This window comes from Sapajus apella, unplaced genomic scaffold (genome assembly GCF_009761245.1).
Source record: "Sapajus apella isolate SASKATOON/1434 unplaced genomic scaffold, GSC_monkey_1.0 scaffold51, whole genome shotgun sequence".
Taxonomy (NCBI): Eukaryota; Metazoa; Chordata; class Mammalia; order Primates; family Cebidae; genus Sapajus; species Sapajus apella.
In genome coordinates, this window is record NW_022436991.1 from 14,342,709 (window position 1) to 14,361,647 (window position 18,939).

General features: G+C 45.3%; 1 protein-coding gene across 2 annotated transcripts in view; it reads right to left on the reverse strand.

The window, feature by feature from the left end:
- Nucleotides 1-18,939, reverse strand: part of XPO6 (exportin 6) — a 121,485-nt gene that overhangs the window by 3,577 nt on the left and 98,969 nt on the right. For both annotated transcript variants that reach the window (XM_032243039.1, XM_032243037.1), the window contains exons 15-23: nt 15,577-15,721; nt 11,538-11,684; nt 10,429-10,618; nt 6,149-6,304; nt 4,924-5,038; nt 4,585-4,756; nt 3,143-3,304; nt 517-615; nt 127-357 (exon numbers count right to left, since the gene is read on the reverse strand). In XM_032243039.1, the coding sequence (XP_032098930.1) occupies nt 127-357; nt 517-615; nt 3,143-3,304; nt 4,585-4,756; nt 4,924-5,038; nt 6,149-6,304; nt 10,429-10,618; nt 11,538-11,684; nt 15,577-15,721 (1,417 nt within the window). The remainder of the gene's footprint in view (nt 1-126; nt 358-516; nt 616-3,142; nt 3,305-4,584; nt 4,757-4,923; nt 5,039-6,148; nt 6,305-10,428; nt 10,619-11,537; nt 11,685-15,576; nt 15,722-18,939) is intronic.

Genomic DNA, 18,939 nt, shown 5'->3' on the forward strand with positions numbered 1-18,939 from the left:
CCATCAGGCTGCAGGGTGGGCACAGACCACACCCAGAGGCCCTAACGTGCCCCTCCTTGCCGCACAGGTTCCAGGCTTGAGTGCCCACTCTGCCCTCCTCTTAGCCCAGCCCTTTTCCCTCCTCACTCGATCCATCTTGAAATTCCGGCCCAGCACACTTTTCTGGTTGGCATCCACACCGTCGCAGCTGGTCAGGAACTCCGGGAGGAAGGCGGCAAAGAAGCCATCAAAATCGACAGAGGCCATGTTGTAGATGGCGATGCCGATCTCCTCCTGCAGAAGATCGTGGGACTTGTGGACCAGGACCTGGAGCAGCACATTCACAAACTGGAACAGCATGGCGGTCCGGAAGATCTTCTGCAGGCAGAGAGACCGGGTGAGCGGTAGCTGGGCCCCCAGGGACCTGTCCCGGCTCCCACCCACTTTCTGTCACACTCTCCAGTGAGTGGACTGGGGGTGAGATGCAGGCCATGAGGCCCCTGATGGAGGAATTTTTCCAAGAGCTGGGGCACTTACCTTGTGGTACAGCTTCTGCTTGGTGTTGAGAGTCTCCAAGTAGAAGAGATTTTGTTTAAAAAGGTGGATATCAGGCTGGAGAAAAGACTGTCCGAAAGCCTAGGAAATAAGACCACCATTTTATAAACTGCATTTAAACTCCCCAAGACCAAGTGCTTCTGTGACATCTACCCCATGTCAGAAAAACAAGTGTCGGGGCCAGGGCACCCACTGTCCTGATGCTTCTGGCCCGCAGCTCAGACCTCTGGGATGCTCCTCCTAAGTCTCAGAGCTAATGCCTCCCGCACAAGGCCTTGCTTCTTATTATGGCCTCATATATACCTTCTGAAACCAACCTCTAGAAACCCATCACAGGACCTGGCTGTGAAGCAAGAAGCTCACACCTCTAGTCAAATCCCTCAGCAATCTCAGCAGACACTGAAGCCTGCCTGCCTACCTGCCTGCCTCCCCTCAAGCCAAGTAATCAAGGAGCCTCTGCCTGGAGCTTAAGCCCCTGCCTGGGGGCTAAGCAAAGCATTTTTAAACTGCTTTGGAATTTCTGGGTATAAAAGTTACTAGTTCAGTCCAGGCACAGAAGCTCACACTTGTAATCCCAGCACTTTGGGAGGTCGGGGTGGGCGGATCACTGAAGTTCAAGACCAGCCTGGCCAACATGGTAAAACCCCATCTCTAAAAAGAATACAAAAATTAGCCAGGCGTGGTCGCAGGCCCCTGTAATCCCAGCTACTCAGGAGGCTGAGGCAGGAGAATCGCTTAAACTGAGGAGGCAGAAGTTGCAGTGAGCCAAGATCCTACCACTGCACTCCAGCCTGGACAATAGAGCAAGACTCATCTCAAAAAAAAAAAAAAAGTTACTAATTCAGGGGCAAAAAGAAACACCCCACAAACGGATGCAAAGTACCCTGCTCCAACTGAAAGTGACCATGCTGCAGTGGGGGAGGCCGATGGTCTGCAGAAACTCCTACAAATAAGTGGCGACTGCTTTGTCATTCTGTGCCTGGGCCCCTAAGCTGCCAGAGGAGACCTTGTAATCCCTGCAGTGGGAATGAGATCTCCATGGTAACCAATAGTTTCCACTTACTCACTGTTCAAGTTAGGTTCATGGAAATGTAACAGAGTAAAACTTTTGAGGTTTATCTTTCTATGAATTCTGACCTACCTGTGGAGTTGTGCCACCACTATCACAACCAAGACAAAGGACACTTCGACCGCCCAGAACGTCCCCTCAAACCCCCAACCCCAGGCAATCACTCTTCATCATCTGTCCCTCTGGTTCTGCCTTTTCCAGAATGTCATATAATGGCATGGAATCCTATTGTGCATAGCCTTTGGGATCTAGCTTCTTTCACCTGGCAGAATGCATGTGAAACTCATCTATGCTGCCGACTGTACCAAGGATCCACGCTTCCTTACTGCCGGGTGCCAGTCCCCTGGAGGCACGCACGAGCCTGTTCATCCATTCAGCTGCTGGATACTCAAATTGTTTCCAGTTTTTGGCAATTATGAAAGAGCTTCTATAAACATCTGTGTGCAGGTTGTGTGAACATATGCTTTCATTTACCTTGGGTAAAATACTTAGAAGTGAGGTTGCCAGGTCATACAGGAACTACACATTTAACTTTATAAGAAACTGCCAAACTGTGAAGCTATTCTCCAAAGTGGCTTTCACCAGCCCCCAGTGGGGGACGAGGCACCGTCTGCCAAAGAAGTCTTCCAGGCAAGGACAGCGTTCAAGAGAAAGATAGGTGGGGCGCAAACACTCAAGTACTGCAGACCTGAGGCCTCGATGGGTACCAGGGATGGAAAGGCCAGGGCTAGGGCATGTGCTTGAAAAGAATTCAACACAAGAGTCAGAGAGAGGAGAGAGAGAGAGAGAGAGAGACTGTGTGTGTGTGTCCCCACGTGCATGCTGTGTGCTTACAGGGAGCTGGAGGGAGGGTGAAAATCCCTCTCACTTCCCCATGGAAAAGCATGCAGAGAAAAGACAAAAAAAGACCCCCTCCCCGCAACCTAGACTCAGATGAAAACATCAGACACCTGAGTGCAGACCCTGGGCGCATGCCTGAAGCAGCCACAGAGCACGCAGGCTATCCAGGTGAAGGGATGCCATTCCAGTTTTCCACAGCAAGGGGCGTTCAGCCCCCAGAGTGCACTCTCTCAGATGGACAATTGCGCCTGCCCTGAATGTGAATGCTACCTCGTGAGGCAGTGTTTGTCCCAGTGTGGTCAGAGTCAGAACCACAGTGTAGGTCCGGGGACCTCCTGTGGAGACTCCTATTCAGGCAGTTCCTGCTCAGGAAGCCCCAGGTGACTGGCACAGGCAGGCTCTTTACACTTGGGGAAACAATGCCACATGGTCAGCGGAACTGACGTTCATCAAGCATCTCCAAGTGTCATGCACTTTGTGTATGTCATCTCATTTAACCTCACAACAACCTGTGACACAGGCAATATTAACCCCACTTTACAGATGAAGAAACTGAGGCTCCAAGAAAGTAATGCACTTCATCAATACTAAGAGGCAGAACTGAGCTTTAGACCTGAGGCTGTGGAGCTTCAAAGATAGGACTCGTTGCAGTGGCCAGGTCAGAGGATGTCACCCGGCAGCCTCCCTACCCCATGTTACCTGCATGATGGCACTGAACTGGGGCTCATTCTCCATCTGCTCCTCAGCGATGCCCCTCTGGACACTGGCCAGCACAGTGGACTTGAAGAAGTACCTCCAGTTGTGATGGAGCGTCCGGAAAAGGAGTTCAAACAGCTCGGCCTTCACATCAGGAGAGGGACGCTGCAAAGACACAGACGCTCAGACCTGCAGCTTGGGGAGCCACTCCAGCCTGGGCCTGAGGCAGCAAAGATGCCTAGGAGATGCCTGGTGACAGCAGGCTGAGTGTCAACATTCCACCCGCATGCCTGTCACTGCCTGGGCAAAAGGCATCCAGCCCCTGGAGTCAGCAGTTCACACTGCAAGTTCTTCAGCAGAGACAGGGCCCACATTTGAGAGAGAATGCATGGGTCAGTGCCAAGAGCCCTTTTTTCTCATGAGCACTCAGCTTTCACACTAGGAAAAAAGCTACCAAGTGGATGAACAATTAGGAGTACAGATTTTCTGTTCTATTCGATCTGTCAGATCTTCTTGCTTGTTTCTTTTCCCAGGATAAAAAATGCTGTCCTGCTAAACTGTTGGTCTTACACAGCCACAGAAGCTAAAGACAGACACAACGCCTTAAAGCGATTCTGCTCCCCAGAGAAGAGGAGGGTTTAAAGAGCACTTGGGAACCAGGCTCTCTGGGCCAGTCTTCTCTTTCCTGGCAGCCAGGACTCTGAGAGGAGGTAGAGGACAAGGGGCAAGGCTTAGCAGTGTTTTCTCATTGAATCCAACTCCCCAATCCCTTATTCCAGATGTCTCTGTGGAATTCAAAATTGGAAGGCCCACATATATTCAATTCAACCTTGGTTAAAATTAAACAGACACCAGGGGCCACAAGTGTCCACGGCAGAAGCCTCACAGGTCCAGAGTGTTTCGTAATGCACAGCAACCAGACCTGTCCCAGTCTCAGTTCAGTTAAAGGTTAGCTCTTTTTTTATATGACTATTACCAAAAACTGAAATTTCATCTATACTTATTCTGGGTCTTGTCATGCTGCATGCCTGCCTGTTTTCTAAGAAGGACATTGCTTTCCTGTAATAATGAAAGGTTTGTTTGAATGTTTCCAAGCACTTGCCTTGTATCCTCGAGACCATGAATGTTTCTAATAGGAAAGTACATATGTTAGACTGTTTGCTGTAGAAAACCAGAGTCACTTAAAGGTATAAATTATTTGCCACAGGAAACTGATCTTAGCAACTGACCCTGTGGAATAACTGCTATACTAGACTAGCTCCAATGAACTCGATCAATATAAAAGGACTGTACCACCCTAAAGGCCTTCTTCCTTGGGAAAAACTACTTTATAAGCATATTAAACTAACAAATGAACTTTAAAATGCAATGTATTTTCTGTGAAATCTCATTCCCTTCCCCATCTGGAGATGGGAGGCCACAGAGATGACCACCTGAGCCCCTACCTCGGCGATGATGGGATACACCTGCTCCATGCACAGGGCGATGATGCTGGGGAGAAAGGGCTTGAACACCTGGCCTGGCTCCTGGACCACCACTTGCAGGATCTTCAGGAACTTCTCCACCACCCGGCATCCAGTGCTGCCCTCGTGCAGGATGCTCTCAGCTAACTGCTCTCTACAAATGAGAGAGCCACACAGTGAGCAACCACGTTTCTCTGGGGGCCAGCATGAAACCCCATGCTTGTGGCAAGTGCAGAACAGGAGCCAAAAGCCACACTTTGTCACCACACCCACTACTTGTCCCTTGAATCTGAAAATCATGGATGGTGGGTCTGTGGTTACCTGGTAAACATGTTGAGGAAAGTCTGTATGATTTGCTCGGTGAAAGGCACGCCCATCTGTACTCTAAGGCCTCGAAACAGAGTGAGGAAGAAGCTCAGCATCTCATCAGTCACATCTGAGGAAAGGGACAGAGACACCGTCAGAGGCTTGCACACAGTCAGAACCAGAATCCTGAGCTTCATCGACCTGCTCCTGCAATCTGCACTACCAGCTTTCTCTACGGCTTCCTGCTGGAAACATTTCCCCAACACCATCAGGGCCAGTGACGGAAAGTGGAAAATGATTAGGAACATGCTGAGAAAATAGTTCTTATACAGGGAACCTCCACCTGGTGGCTCACTACGGGAAATGAAGGGCATCTCGAACCTCCCTCACTGCCTGACATCCAGTAACGGTTAGAGTTTCACTGGCGAGGGATCGCTTTGTGCCCACACTGATGAAACAGCTCAACTGGGTCAACACCTGAGTGCTCCAGCCATTTCCCTCTATGACTAATAATCGCTGCAGCTGGGTCAGGGGTTAAGTGGCTGAAAGTGGATAATGAAGGTGTATTTAGGGTGCATGGCCCTGGTCCATTAGATGGATTAATTGCAGATACCAGTTATATTTGGTGCAGTTTCACTTCCAGATCTCAACAATCATCTTGTGTAGTGTGTTTCAGCTCTAACTGCACACAATCTGCTTGCAGGAGGCAATCAATGAATATTTGCTGACTGAGAAGTGCTTGATATTTCTCTTGTAAACTGACAAGACTGCATGATGCTCTCATGAGAGCTGGGCAGGTACATCCACAGAGCTAGAGAGGCCCTCTGTCACTGACAGTGAGACAGTGACAGAGTAGGGTAAGGGGAATGATCTTGGCAAATGCATCTTGCCACAAAATAAGAAGAACTAAGCCAAAAAAGCTCTCTTGTCTTCTTTTGTATGATGCCCCCATTACTCTCTCATCCACTTCTGTTCAGTAAGGCAAGCATCCTCAAGTGATGTAATGCCACACGACGCACGTACCAAGGCCCATATGAAGGGCTCTGCTCACTTTTCCATGGGGTCTTGACCCCAGACTCCCCAAATAAACATCACTGCCCTTTCCCTTCAGTACTGGGTTTCCTTGCATGAAGCAAGTCAAGGCCTGTCCTGCACCAACTCAGTGTGCTCTCAGATCTAAGCGGGCATTCCGACCCTTGTTAGCACCGCCCACCAGTGAGGCCTCTGGGCCAGCTCCTACCTGACTGATGGATAAAAGCTGGAAAGAGGGCCAGGGAGACCTGAACGGATTCCTGCAGCGACTGGTAGCAAATCTGTCGAGACTTGGTGGACTCCCCCGAGATATTCTCCACGATATCTTCTAAGATGCTGAGTGTCTGGTGGATAATCACTTTGGCTGCGAATCAAGATGAGTTGCAGGTTATGAGCTGTCTGAGGAGAATGTACGGTAAGAGGAGACACAAGGGAAGGGGAGGAAACTTGCAAAGGTACCAAGAAGATGATCACAAAGAGCCTCACTAAAGGAACAGTCTCTTGATTAAAACATAAATTCTTCTCTCTTTTTTATGTTTTTGTTTTTACTGTTATTCCTGCCAGGACTCCAGATGCCTGAGTGTGCGTTGGGGAGAAGATGCCTGCTTGCTTGTTCAGGTTTTTGCCTCTCTTTTGCCTCTGGCCATCAGCAACAAGTCCACAGAAGAAAAAAGATAAATAAATGCACCCCCAGGTTGGGTGCCCTGGATTTAATCAAATCTAAAAGACTGAATAGACTGGTGAGAAAATGAATGTCATACGGTCATGACCACAGGCCAGTATGGACACATGGAACTCAAACCTTGTCCCTCAGTAGGACACTACTCCAGCCCAGTAATCCCACAAACACCTGCCATGCACATGTAATGATGCTGGGTGCAGGAATAAATTGCCTGATCCATCTTCAGCCAATTAGGCCTATAGCTTGATAAGACATATAATTATTGTTATTACATTATTGACAATATATAATGCTGACACTACTGTGACCTGAGATGACTTCTGACTCCATATAGCACACAGGGAAAACAGATGTAGTGGGCAGCAAACAGGCCAGAGGTCAAAGCGCCCTAGCTATGAACCACAGGTGACCCGAAGGCTACGTGGTGTGGGCAGGACCCTCATCTGTTAGGGAGAGCCGACAGCCTCACCTGGGCAGTACTGCAGTGGGGATCAGAGAAAAGGTTCTGAACGATGCTAGCAGTGTGCAAGCCATCAAAGAAAATCTAGGATGGGGATGTTGCTATCGTTCCCATGTGAGTGGAGTCACCCCCTAAAGACGCAGAGTTTCCCACCAGCCTCCCCAGCTGATGGCTCGGCCTGAGCCTAGCACACTCAATCTTGGCTCCACCAGAAGCTGAGCCAGAGCTGGGCTGAGAGCTGTCCCCACCTGGTAGCACTCTCTGGATCCCCCAAACCTCAGTGTTTAGCAGCCTCTATGGGGCTGCGGCAGCTTTGAGGAGGAGGTACAACAGAAAGACATGCTCAGGAGGCAGATGGAGGCTGGCCTGGCCCTACCACTGCCTCATCTGAAAACCTGGATAGAGAGCATCACCGCACTCACAGGGCTGAGGGTGAAGGAAGACGCTTCTCACCACAGGCCTGGTTCCCCAGTCACAGTGACAATGAGAGTAAAGGAAAGGCACACCCACACTGCTGAGCAGGGAGCCGTCCACAACTACAAGCACACGGACTTCTACCAAGCCAGGAAAGCATTCTCAGGGCAGCCACTTCCTCAAGAACGCACGGGCCACAGGGGAAGCAGTTTAGGGAGAAAAACCAACAGTCAAGAGACCAAAAGCTGACCTCAGGCATTTAAGGAAATTGAAACGAGGACAAAAGATGTATTTACAAAAATGTAGAAGTAAAAAAATGAAAGCACTTTAAGTATGTAATAACAGGAGAATGGGTAGCTAACTGTTGCATTTCCATGGGACAGGACATTATAAAACCATTACAAACCTTTTTGTTGTTGTTGTTGTTGTTTTCAAGCAGAAAGAGGCAATGCAGCAAAGTGATACAAAATACAGGAGCTGGAGCCATTCAGACCCAAGTCCAACTCTTGACCGCACCCACTTTCTCTATGGTCCTGAGCAATTACACCGGCCAAGCACCTTCCCAACGGACAGACCAGCAGGCCCTACTCCAAACAGGCACCCAAACTGAGCACCACCAAGGATGGGACAAACAGAAGTAATGCAAGAGGAAACACAAACACGAACACGCACCACTACACCACAACCTGCTGGAAACCATCAGGCAAAACAAGGCTATGAGACATACTACAGGAAAACAGGCCTGGACTCCAGAAAGGCCAGTGATATCAAGGACAAAAACCAGGGATGCCTTTCTGTATCAAAGGAGACTAAAGAGATATAATAACCAAACACAGTGAAACCATCCTAGATTACAGCCCAGATTTTTTTTTTTTTAAAGCAAAAAAGCACAATTCGGTAACAACTGGGGAAAATGTTAATGTGGCTACATGTTAAAATAACATGACTGTAACAATGTTTAACATCTTGTTCTGTATAGATACAAAGGTTCAGTATTCAGGGACCAAGTGTCAATTATCTGCAGCTTAAATAGCTGGGTTTTAAGAAAGTGTGTTGCAGAGAAGAGAGCACAAACGTGGCAAAAAATCACAATTAGTGAATCTGGGTGAACGAGATGCAGTTATTCATTTTCTTATTCCTTTGGCTACTCTGTTGGTTTGAGAAACAAAATATAAAGTTGAGATGGGAAAAATGAAACTTTCCAAACTGCATTCAACACTGTGGAATGAGGATAAGACATACCTCACAGCATTACACTGAAAGTTACATGAAATAATGTATACGAAGTGCTCAACCAGTGCCTGCAGTCAGCACAAATGTGAGCTTTGTGCTCACTGAAGACGTCAGCCATATACTACACTGCAAATCCTTTCAGCACACGGTGGCATCACACTTCCCTGCCCTGTGAGTTAAGCCAGGGCCATGTAGCTGGCTCTGGCCAAGGAAACAGAAGTAGAAGTAGTAAGTAGGGCAAAAGCTTTAAGAACCACTATGCAATTCACCACAATCCTTCCAGAGCACACACACTGAAATGAAGCCTTCCTCAGCCTGGGTCGTTACGTGACCTCCCCACACTGTGTGACCCGAACTGGACATGTAGTATGAGCAACAAATCCTCTTTCTTCTTGCATTAAGCCACTTCACTTTTGGGGTTGTTACCACTAAGCATATCCTCGCCCATGCAGACCGACATAACTCCCATGCAAGATCAAGTGTGGAAAGGAGACCATTACACATGATAAAGCATGACTCCACAGCAGCTAGATGCAAGCCCTGGACAAGTTCCTTAATCTTCAGCTTCCTCATGCTAATCATCAATCAAGATAATAACAGTACCAAACTCATAAGGCTGATGTGAGAACTGAATGAATTACTGATTTTTGAAAAAATACTTAGAACCAGGACCAGAACAACACCAGACTTTGAAAGCTGATGCTGGCATAGCCAGAGACTTGATGATGGATCACCAAGGCAAGAGCCGGTGTACAGAGTATACCCTCAATATGTCAGCTGCTCTCATCCAGCTACATAACCATGAAGCATATTTTAAAACAGAAAAGGGAAAGTAAGAAGAAAGCATGTAAAATGGTTACTTTCTAAAATGTTAAAACTAGTCAGATTTAGGAGTTACTTTTTCCTTCTTTATATTATTCTATTTTAATACATTTGTATAATAATATGCATATGTTAATCTTACTGGTTATAAAAGTACTGTTTTTTAAAAAGAGTATTTATTACTATTTCTGACATTTCACAAAGCTTTTTTGCTGACATTCTGTAAATGGCACCATCTAATAATGTTCTATTATTTTCTTTTTGTGAAAAAAGATTATATTTCTAAAACAGTATTATTTGTTATTTCAGAGAGATTTTTCCAAGAAATCTGATGCCTTACATTTAAACCAGAGTTCTCCTTATTCATTTTTCTCCCTCTTTCTTTAATACAAACAAGCAAACTTCAAATGCCATTTTTTTTAAAGAAACCAAGCTATTTCAAAGCCTCTGCAGTATCTGTATTTGGAAAAAGGCTGAAACCAATCTGCAAAGACAGTTCTTGAGCGCATCATTTTCCCACTGCTCTGCTTGCTCACATAAGCATCTGAAATAGATCAATAACCACTTTAAGTATATTTTATCGATGGAAGGCACCATCACCAGTGTCTTCCATTTTTTCTTAGGGCTCCAGCATTTTTTACATTTTAAATAAGAGAAGGGACAGTCTGCATTTAGGAAATAGGTCCACCTGCTGTCTTAACTGAATTCCATAGGTAGCAGGATTCCACCCCTGAGTGTGACTTCCTGCTCAGCCTCTGTGAGACTGTGGACAAAAACAATTACCTCAGGAGCCTCCAGGGCAAATCTCATCTGCTGCAAAGAAGTTCACTGCCTGCCTACCTCCTTCCCTGGCTGTCCCAGCCTAGGGGTCACTTACTGTCATCCAGTGGCATCTTTCTCTGTGGGGCAACAGCACTGGGCTTCAGGTTGCGATAGTCCCGGGAGAGTGCAGAGATGAGGCTGGCGTGGTTGATGGAGCGCACAGGCCACTGCTGCTCATTCTCTGGAAGGTTTGGCCACGGAAGCAGCAGGATGTTGGAGAGAGCTCGGCACACCAACACCTGGGCCTACAAGAAACCCCAGAGGAATCCATCAGAGATCAATGAGCCAAAGACAGCAAGTAGCATGCCTGGCACAGCCCTTGGTACCCGCTGGCTGCACACTTTTGAGCCCTAGCCCCCAGGCTCGTTTCTTACAACCTGGGCAGGGCCTTTGGTCCAACTGGAAGGCAAATTGGAGAGGAAAATGAAATGGTATTAACACCATGTCTAGGTCTAGCACAACCCACTGCCAACCTCAATCATCATTCCTGGGGCTCTTGTTTCCTCTCTTAATCGCATACTTGAAGCATTAGAGAGAAAGAAATAACACTGCAGACACTGAATCTCAGGCATCACTCAGATGGTAACTTCTGAGTCCTCTGAGTAGCTACTTAGAGCAGAACTGCAGGAGAACCCCTGACAATCCACACCCCTAGCACCAGGTCAGAAGCAACGCACTCACATCCCGGTGCTCTTAGGTACCTGTTTCAAGCCCTCCTGCCCTCCTCCTGTTAGGCGGTTTTTAAACTTCTAGCCTGAGCCTCCTTTGTGGATTGCAAGAAAAAGGCCTTGCCCAGCACTTCTCAACGCCAAAGAACATGCACATAACAGTGACAACATAAACCAGACTGGTTTGAATCAGAAAGAATGCAAAGAGAACTCGCAACACTGGCTAAAATCACCAGGCTGCAAAGCAGTAAAACCTTTCTGCACACTGGGAGGTGCTTTTTTCCACGCCTGAATCAGCACACTGACTGCCTTAGAATGGGCACAATGAGAATCAGTGAGGCTGTGTCAGTGCCACACACATAAGAAATCTGTCTACATTGGCATGGCCTGTAAGCTCTGAGTACAAAATCAAAGGCCAGACTCTTCTTCTTCAGCTTTCACAGGTCTTAGCCTCACGGCCCTGGGGATCTGGGTCGGGGGTGCTCTGGGGCCTCACCTTATTGACAAGTCGCTGGGCAGAGGCATCAGTGATTCTGTTGAATACTTTCTGCACTGCAGGGATGCTGATCAGAAAGACGGGCCGCACGGTGGTGGCCAGTGAGACCAGTAAGTGGCACGCAGATAGCAGCAACTTGTCTTGGACCTGTAGAGGGAAGAGGGCACGTCGGTTCATGACATCCCTGTGAGACTGGGATTCGAACTTTGTTGAGGCAGCCACAAGCTATGTGTGGTTCTTGGTTTTCAAATTACACCACCTGGGCTCTATCTAGCTCAAGAATTTTTCCTATGACGACTCACAAGAGAAGCCCATCTTCTCTGTCATGTCCACAGCTCCTACCGCAAGCCATTATCACCTCCTCCCACTCCTCCTTCACAGTCACGGGCATCAGGCACTTCTCAGCTCAGAGTCTCCAGTGGCTCTCTATCAGCTATTAAAGCACACCCCCTGGCACACTCCCCAGCATGTCATCCAAGTCCTGGGATTCTTCACCTCATTCCTCTTGCTCCAGCAGAGCCACGATCTCCCTGAGCCCTGAACCTTTCTGTACCTTAACACTCAGGCCAGTTTCTCTTACTGCTTTTCCTTCGGCATGCCCATCAAATACTTGGTTCAATTACCACTGTCACTTTCAAATTAGCAAGGGAGAAAACATGTTACAGATGAGACCTAATGCAGGTAGGAGGACTATGGTAAAAACAGCACCAAAAAGTCAGGACAGGCAGAATTACTTAGGAAAAAAAATTACTATGATTTCCCAGAGCCACAAAATATTCCTAACCTTTAACCCTGAATCTCCACTTACTCTAAGAAGATTACCCAAAAGGGTAAAGCTACATTCATGACTGCATGCATTTCAGAATTCTTTGTAATGACTTTTTTTTTCTTAAGGGATGCAGCCTAGAAGTCCAGCAATGGCTAGGAAAATAATGGAAACACACTCCTGATGGGATAGAACTCTTTTATAAAGTTATAAATACAACATAAATTTATGGAAAGCAATACATTGTTCTTATTAAAACAATACATTGTTTAAAATGTATAAAATGCTACATATGACTAAAGCTACAAGAAAAAATTCAAAGAATAAGCACATATATGCTCTAGTAATATAATCATCAGACTTGGGGATAACATAATAGAATCTGTCCAGTTGTTACATGGATATAACCTTTGACTCAGTAATTCCACTTCCAGGACTCTATTCTACAGGCCCACTAGCATATGTAAGATGAACATAAAAGGAGCTCATTTCTATCAATAGGGAAATTATTTTACATCCCCACAAAAGAAAAGCGCTGGGCATTTTGAAAATCTGAAGTTGCTCTACATTACGTAAAGGAAAACCAAGGCATACTGTTAGGCAAAAGCAGCTATATCTCTAGCTGTCTACAAACTTATTTACTCCTTATTACATAAAAAGAGAAAAAAGTCTGGAAGGATATACAGGCATACCTCGGAGATACTGCAGGTTCAGCCCCAGACCACCACAATAAAGCAAACATTGCAATAACGCAAGGCACACACATTGTTTTGTTTCCCAGCGCATAGGAAAGTTTTGTTTACACTATTCTGTAGTCTATAAAGTGCGCAATAGCATTATGTCTAAGAAAACAATGTACATATCTTAATTAAAAAGTAGTTCATTGCTAAAAATGCTAACAATCATCTGAGCCTTCAGAGCAGAAATCTTTTTGCTGCTGAAGGGTCTTGCCTTGAAGGTGATCCCTGCTGACTGAACAGGGTGCTGGTTGTCCAAAGTTGGAGTAGGTATGGCAATTCCTTAAAATAAGACAACAATGAAGTTTGCTGCATCGACGGACTTCCTTTCATGAAATATTTCTCCAGAGCATGCAGTGCTGTTTCACAGCATTCTGCCCACAGCAGAACTTCTTTAGAAGTTGGAGTCAGTCCTCTCAAACCCTGCTGCTGCTTCATCAACTGAGTTTATGTGTTATTCTAATCCTCTGTTGTTATTTCAACAATGTTCACAGCATCTTCACCAGTCGACCGCATCTCAAAAACCAACTTTCTTTGCTCATGCATAAGAAGCAAGTCCTCTTCTGTTTGATACCGAGATTGCAGCAATTCCACCCTATCTTCAGGGTCCACTTCTAGTTCTCTTGTTCTTTCCACACCTGCAGCTACTTCCTCCACTGAAGTCCTGAACCCCTCAAAGTCATGCATGAGGGTAAGAATCAACTTCTTCCAAACTACTATTAACACTGTTATTTTGATCTGCTTCTGTAAATCAAGAATGTCCTTAATGGCATCTAGAATGGTGAATCCTTCCCAGAAGGTTTTCAATTTACTTGCCCAGATCCACTGGAGGAACCACTATCTATGGCAGCTATTGCCTTATGAAATGTATTTCTGAAATAATAAGACCTGAAAGGCAAAATTACTCCTTGATCCACGGGCTGCGGAACTGAAGAATGGATGTTGTGTTAGCAGGCATGGAAACATCAGTATCTCTGAACATCTCCATCAGAGCCCTTAGGTAACCAGGTGCATTCCAATCGGCGGTAGTATTTCAAAAGGAATCTTTGTTTCTGAGCAGGTCTCAATAATGAGCTTAAAATATTCAGTAAACCATGATGTAAACACAGGTGCTGTCATTCAGGCTTTGTTGTTCCATTTATAGAGACAGGCGAAGTAGATTCAGCGTAATTCTTAAGGGCCCTACGATTTTCAGAGTGACACATGAGCACTGGCTCCAAGATCTGCAGTTACACCCTGACAAGAGTTGGCCTGTCCTCCTCTCTAGCTATGGAAGTCCCAGATGGCACATTCTTCCAATATAAAGTTGTCTCATTTACAATGAAAATCTGTTGGTTAGTGTAGCCACCTTTATCAATGATCTTATCTAGAGCTTCTGGAGAACTTGCTGCAGCTTTTCCATCAGCACTTGCTGCTTCGCCCTGCATTTGTATGTTATGGAGATGGCTTCTTTCCTTAAGCCTCATCATGAACCAACCTGTGTTAGCTTCCAACTTCTCTTCTGTAGCTTCCTCCCCTCTCTCAGACTTCACAGAATTGATCTGGCTTTGGCTTACGGGAATGTTGTGGCTGGTTTGGTCAATCCAAAGCACTGAAACATTCCCCGTATCAGCAACAAGGCTGTTTTGCTTTCTCATCACTCTTGCGTTCACTGGAGCCGAACTTTTAATCTAGGAACTTTTCCTTTGCATTCACAACTTGGCTGTTTGGCTCAAGAGCCTTTAGTGGGTCCTGGCTTTTGACATGCCTTCCTCACTAAGCTTAATCATTTCTAGATTTTGATTTAAAGTAAGAGACATGTGACTCTTCCTTTCACTTGAATACATAGAGGTCATTGTAGGGTTATTAAATGTCTCAGGGAGTAGGGAGGCCTAAACACAGTAAGATGGGGAAGCCTCCAGTCACTGGGGCAGTCAGAACACATATTTATCAATCATGTTTGCCTTCTTCGGTTTTTTAATTACAATAGTAACATTAAAGATCACTGATCCCAAATCACTGTAAGATACAGTAATGAAAAAGTTTGAAATATTCTAACAATTACCAAAATGTGACACATGGAAGCACCACATGCTGTTGAAAAAATGGTGCTGACAGATTTGCTGAATGCAGGGTTGCCATAAGCCTTCAATTTGGAAAATACATAGTCTCTGCGAAGCGCAATAAAGGGAATTGCAATAAAACGAGGTGTACCTGCACAACCAAATGCCCAACCACGCTTACCGCCAGAAGGAAAATGTTTCAGAGGCAGGGACTGGAGTATCACAACTTTCTAGCCTGGAAACCTAAGCAATATTTTACTTTTTCACAATGAGCATGTATTCATGTGAAACTTAGAGAACTAAAAAAGTAAAGTTGTATTAGAATGCACGTGGGCTACAACTAAAAAGGAACATGAAATAACGCAGTTGTACAACCATGGAAAGATTTATGGCTCTAACTCTGTGTTCTATTTAGATTTTCTAGTAAATGGGTATAGGAACAGAAGGAGAGACGGAGAGTTAGATAAAAGGTGTAGGCTTTGCTATTTCGAGACCTTGGTGCTGATTAGAGGTGTGATTGCATCCATGGTAGTAGAGATGAGTGTCACAAACTGCTGCGTGTTCTGCCGGTGAGCTTCACTGCAATACTGCGCTAACCAGTGAGAGTAAGCCTGCAGCGCAGCCAGGGACTGAGCATGCCTGCAGAAAGAAAAGAAGATGTGATTTTAAAGGTTAAGGTGAAAATACATTAGTGGTCAACTCATTTTTATAGGAGGTAAGAATTGCATCCACTGCACTGGCTGTTCTAAGACATGGGCAACAGCACAGAAATCATTTACTGGTTCACGTAGAACCTAAAAACTAAGATATTCATCATCTAAATATTGCCACCACTGACGAGAACACAGAGGTAGTTAGTAAATGTCTGCTCAAATCTTTCTGTGACACATGCTCACCTAAGAGCAAGGTAAATTATAAAAGCAAAATCAAAGAACTTAAGTGATGACATGTTGATTTCAGAACTAGTACAAATTTAACATTCATAGCTGCAAACCAAAGTGCAGAAAACTACCAGGTATGACAGCTTTAAAAACAGCTTTGATGTAAGATTTTTAAGTTTCCATTGCACCATACATTCTACCTGGCTAGGGGATAACTGAGGTGGCAAAGACTGTGCCTGGTTTCAGCAAAGACTGTACTGATTGCATCGTACATGCAACAAAATATACATCAAAAAAGTGTGCAGTTTATCAAATATGATAATCAATCTTAGGCAAGCAGAAACAGCTGTCTTGGAGCTTCAAAACACCAGGCCTTCTAACGTACCTAAACATAACTACCTTTCGGTAATAATTAGTAAGCTGTAAGGTGATACTACTATCAGGTGACACAAAGACACTGTTCTTCATGGTCTGGGCACCTATTAAAGATCCCTGCCTAAATCAGTATCACATTGGTCATTGTGAGTTGGTAATTTTTCTATCTTTCCTTTTCTGCTCATTAGTTGGCATTCTTCTCTAAGAAAACAGTTTCCCTTCTCTCTCGTCCTTTTTTTGTTAATTGCTTTGGGTTTGTGTTTATTTGTTTGTTTATTTGAAACAGGATCATGCTCTGTTGCCCAGGCTGAAGTGCAGTGGCACGATCATGACTCACTGCAGCCTCAACCTCCTGGGCTCCTGCCACAGCCTCCCAAGTAGTTAGGACTACAGGTACATGCCACCATGCCAGGCAAATTTTCGTATTTTTTGTAGAAACGGGATCCCACTATGTTGGCCAGGCTGGTCTCAAACTCCTGTCTTCAAGCGATCCTCCTGCCTCAGCCACCCAAAGGGCTGGGATCGCAGGCGTGAGGCACTGCACCTGGCCTGGCCTGTTAATCACTTTGAATGCCTGGATTCTTTTCATTGAAACTGGTATAACTCATTATACCTGGAAGAACCCTTTCAAGCTGGCCCCTGCATCCTCTTCACATGTTCCCAACATTCACTGAGCACTTCTTTACTTGCAGACTCAGCAAGATTTTCCACCACCACCCTGCCCCAGACTTGAGCTTTTTCTCCAAGGCACTCTGGAGAATGGATTTGAGAAACCAAGACCTGGGGATAAGGGGTAAGATTGCTACTGGAGTCTTATTGTTTCTATGGCCTTTCAGTAGACAGAATTAGGATACAGGCAGATACCACTTTATTTACTTATTTATGTTGCTGAGACAGGGTCTCACTCTGTTGACCAGGCAGGAGTGCAGCGGCGTGATTATAGCTTACTGCAGCCTCCAACTCCTGGGGTCAAGTAATCCTCCTGGCTCAGCCTCCTAAGTGGCTGAGGCCATAGGCATGCACCACTGTGTCTGGCTAATTATTTTTTTCCCCCTAGGGACAGGGTCTCACTATGTTGCCTAGGCTCCTCTCAAACTCCTGGCCTCAAGCAATCTTCACACCTCAGCCTCCCAAAGTGCTGGGATTACAAACATAAGCCACTCTGCCCAGCCTAGACACCACTTTAAAATCAAACTCTGCATCAACAATTATAGGGAAATTTGATATTAACAGCCTTTGACATGATGCAAGAGGAAAGGCACATCGTTGCCTAGGCAGAAGCCTTGCTAAAAATGTTTAAACTGAATCTAATACAAGGGAAATAATTAGACAAATCCAGATTGCAGGATATGCTTTAAAAAGAAATTGAGGTCTGGATCTGCAAAAGGTCTCAGTCACTCTCATACACACATGCACGTGCAGACATACAAACACAACTGGGTGAACTGTTCTAGATTACAGGATATACATTTAATGTGTGGCTCATGTTAGACTTGTATCCAAGAAAAAAAAAGCTATAAAAACATTCCTGGAACAACTGAAGAAATCTGCATATGGACTACATATGAGGTGACGTTATTGTATGAAATTATTTGAGGGCTGATAATGTTATCACAGTTATGAAGCTGAATGAACTTATTTCTAGGCTGAAGGATTTACAGGTAAAGTGACATGTTGTCTGCAATTCATTTTCTTTCTTTTTCTTTTTTCTTTGAGACAGGGTCTCACTCTGTCACCCAGGCTGGAGAGCAGTCTCAGCTCACTGCAACCTCCGCCTCCCAGGTTCAAGTGATTCTCTTTGTTCAGCCTCCCAAGTAGCTGGGACTATAGGCCAGGGTCACCATGCCTGGCTAATTTTTGTATTTTTTGGTAGAGGCGGGGTTTCACCATGTTGGTTAGGCTGGACTCAAACTCCCGACCTCAAGTGATCCACCCGCCTCAGCCCCCCAAAGTGCTGGGATTAAGGGCATGAGCCACCATGCCCAGCTGTGCAGTTTTCAAATGGCTCAGCAAAAAATCATCATCATCATATATTGTGTGCATGTGTGTAGAGAGGGCACAAGAAACAAAAGCCAATGTGGCAAAATATTTATCATTGATTACTCTAGGCTGAAAGTCCATGGGTGTTTATTCTACTCTTTTTCCCATTTTCTCTCTCTCTCTTTTTTTTAAAAGACGGGGTTTCACCATTTTGACCAGGCTGGTCTTGAACTCCCGACCTCAGGTGATCCACCCACCTTGGCCTCCAAAGTGGTTGGATTACAGGCGTGAGCCACCACGCCCAGCCACACTTTTTCCCATTTTCTATAGGTTTGAACTTTTTCAAAATAAGAAGTTGGGTAAGAAAATATGCTAGTACTTTAAGAAAATATAGTTACTCAAAGTTTGAAATTCATAGTGACCACACGGTTATTTTGTATTTTATATTTAAATTTTTATTTTGTATTTAGAATCATGTTAACCCTTTAAGTTCTAAATATCAAAATTAGGAGAAAGGACATCAAAGTCAGCCTGAGGAGTAAGAATTTCAGTCAATCTACCACATCTGTAGAGCTCCTCAGGGCTGAAAGGAGGGGCTCTGAAACTCCTGAAATTGTGTAC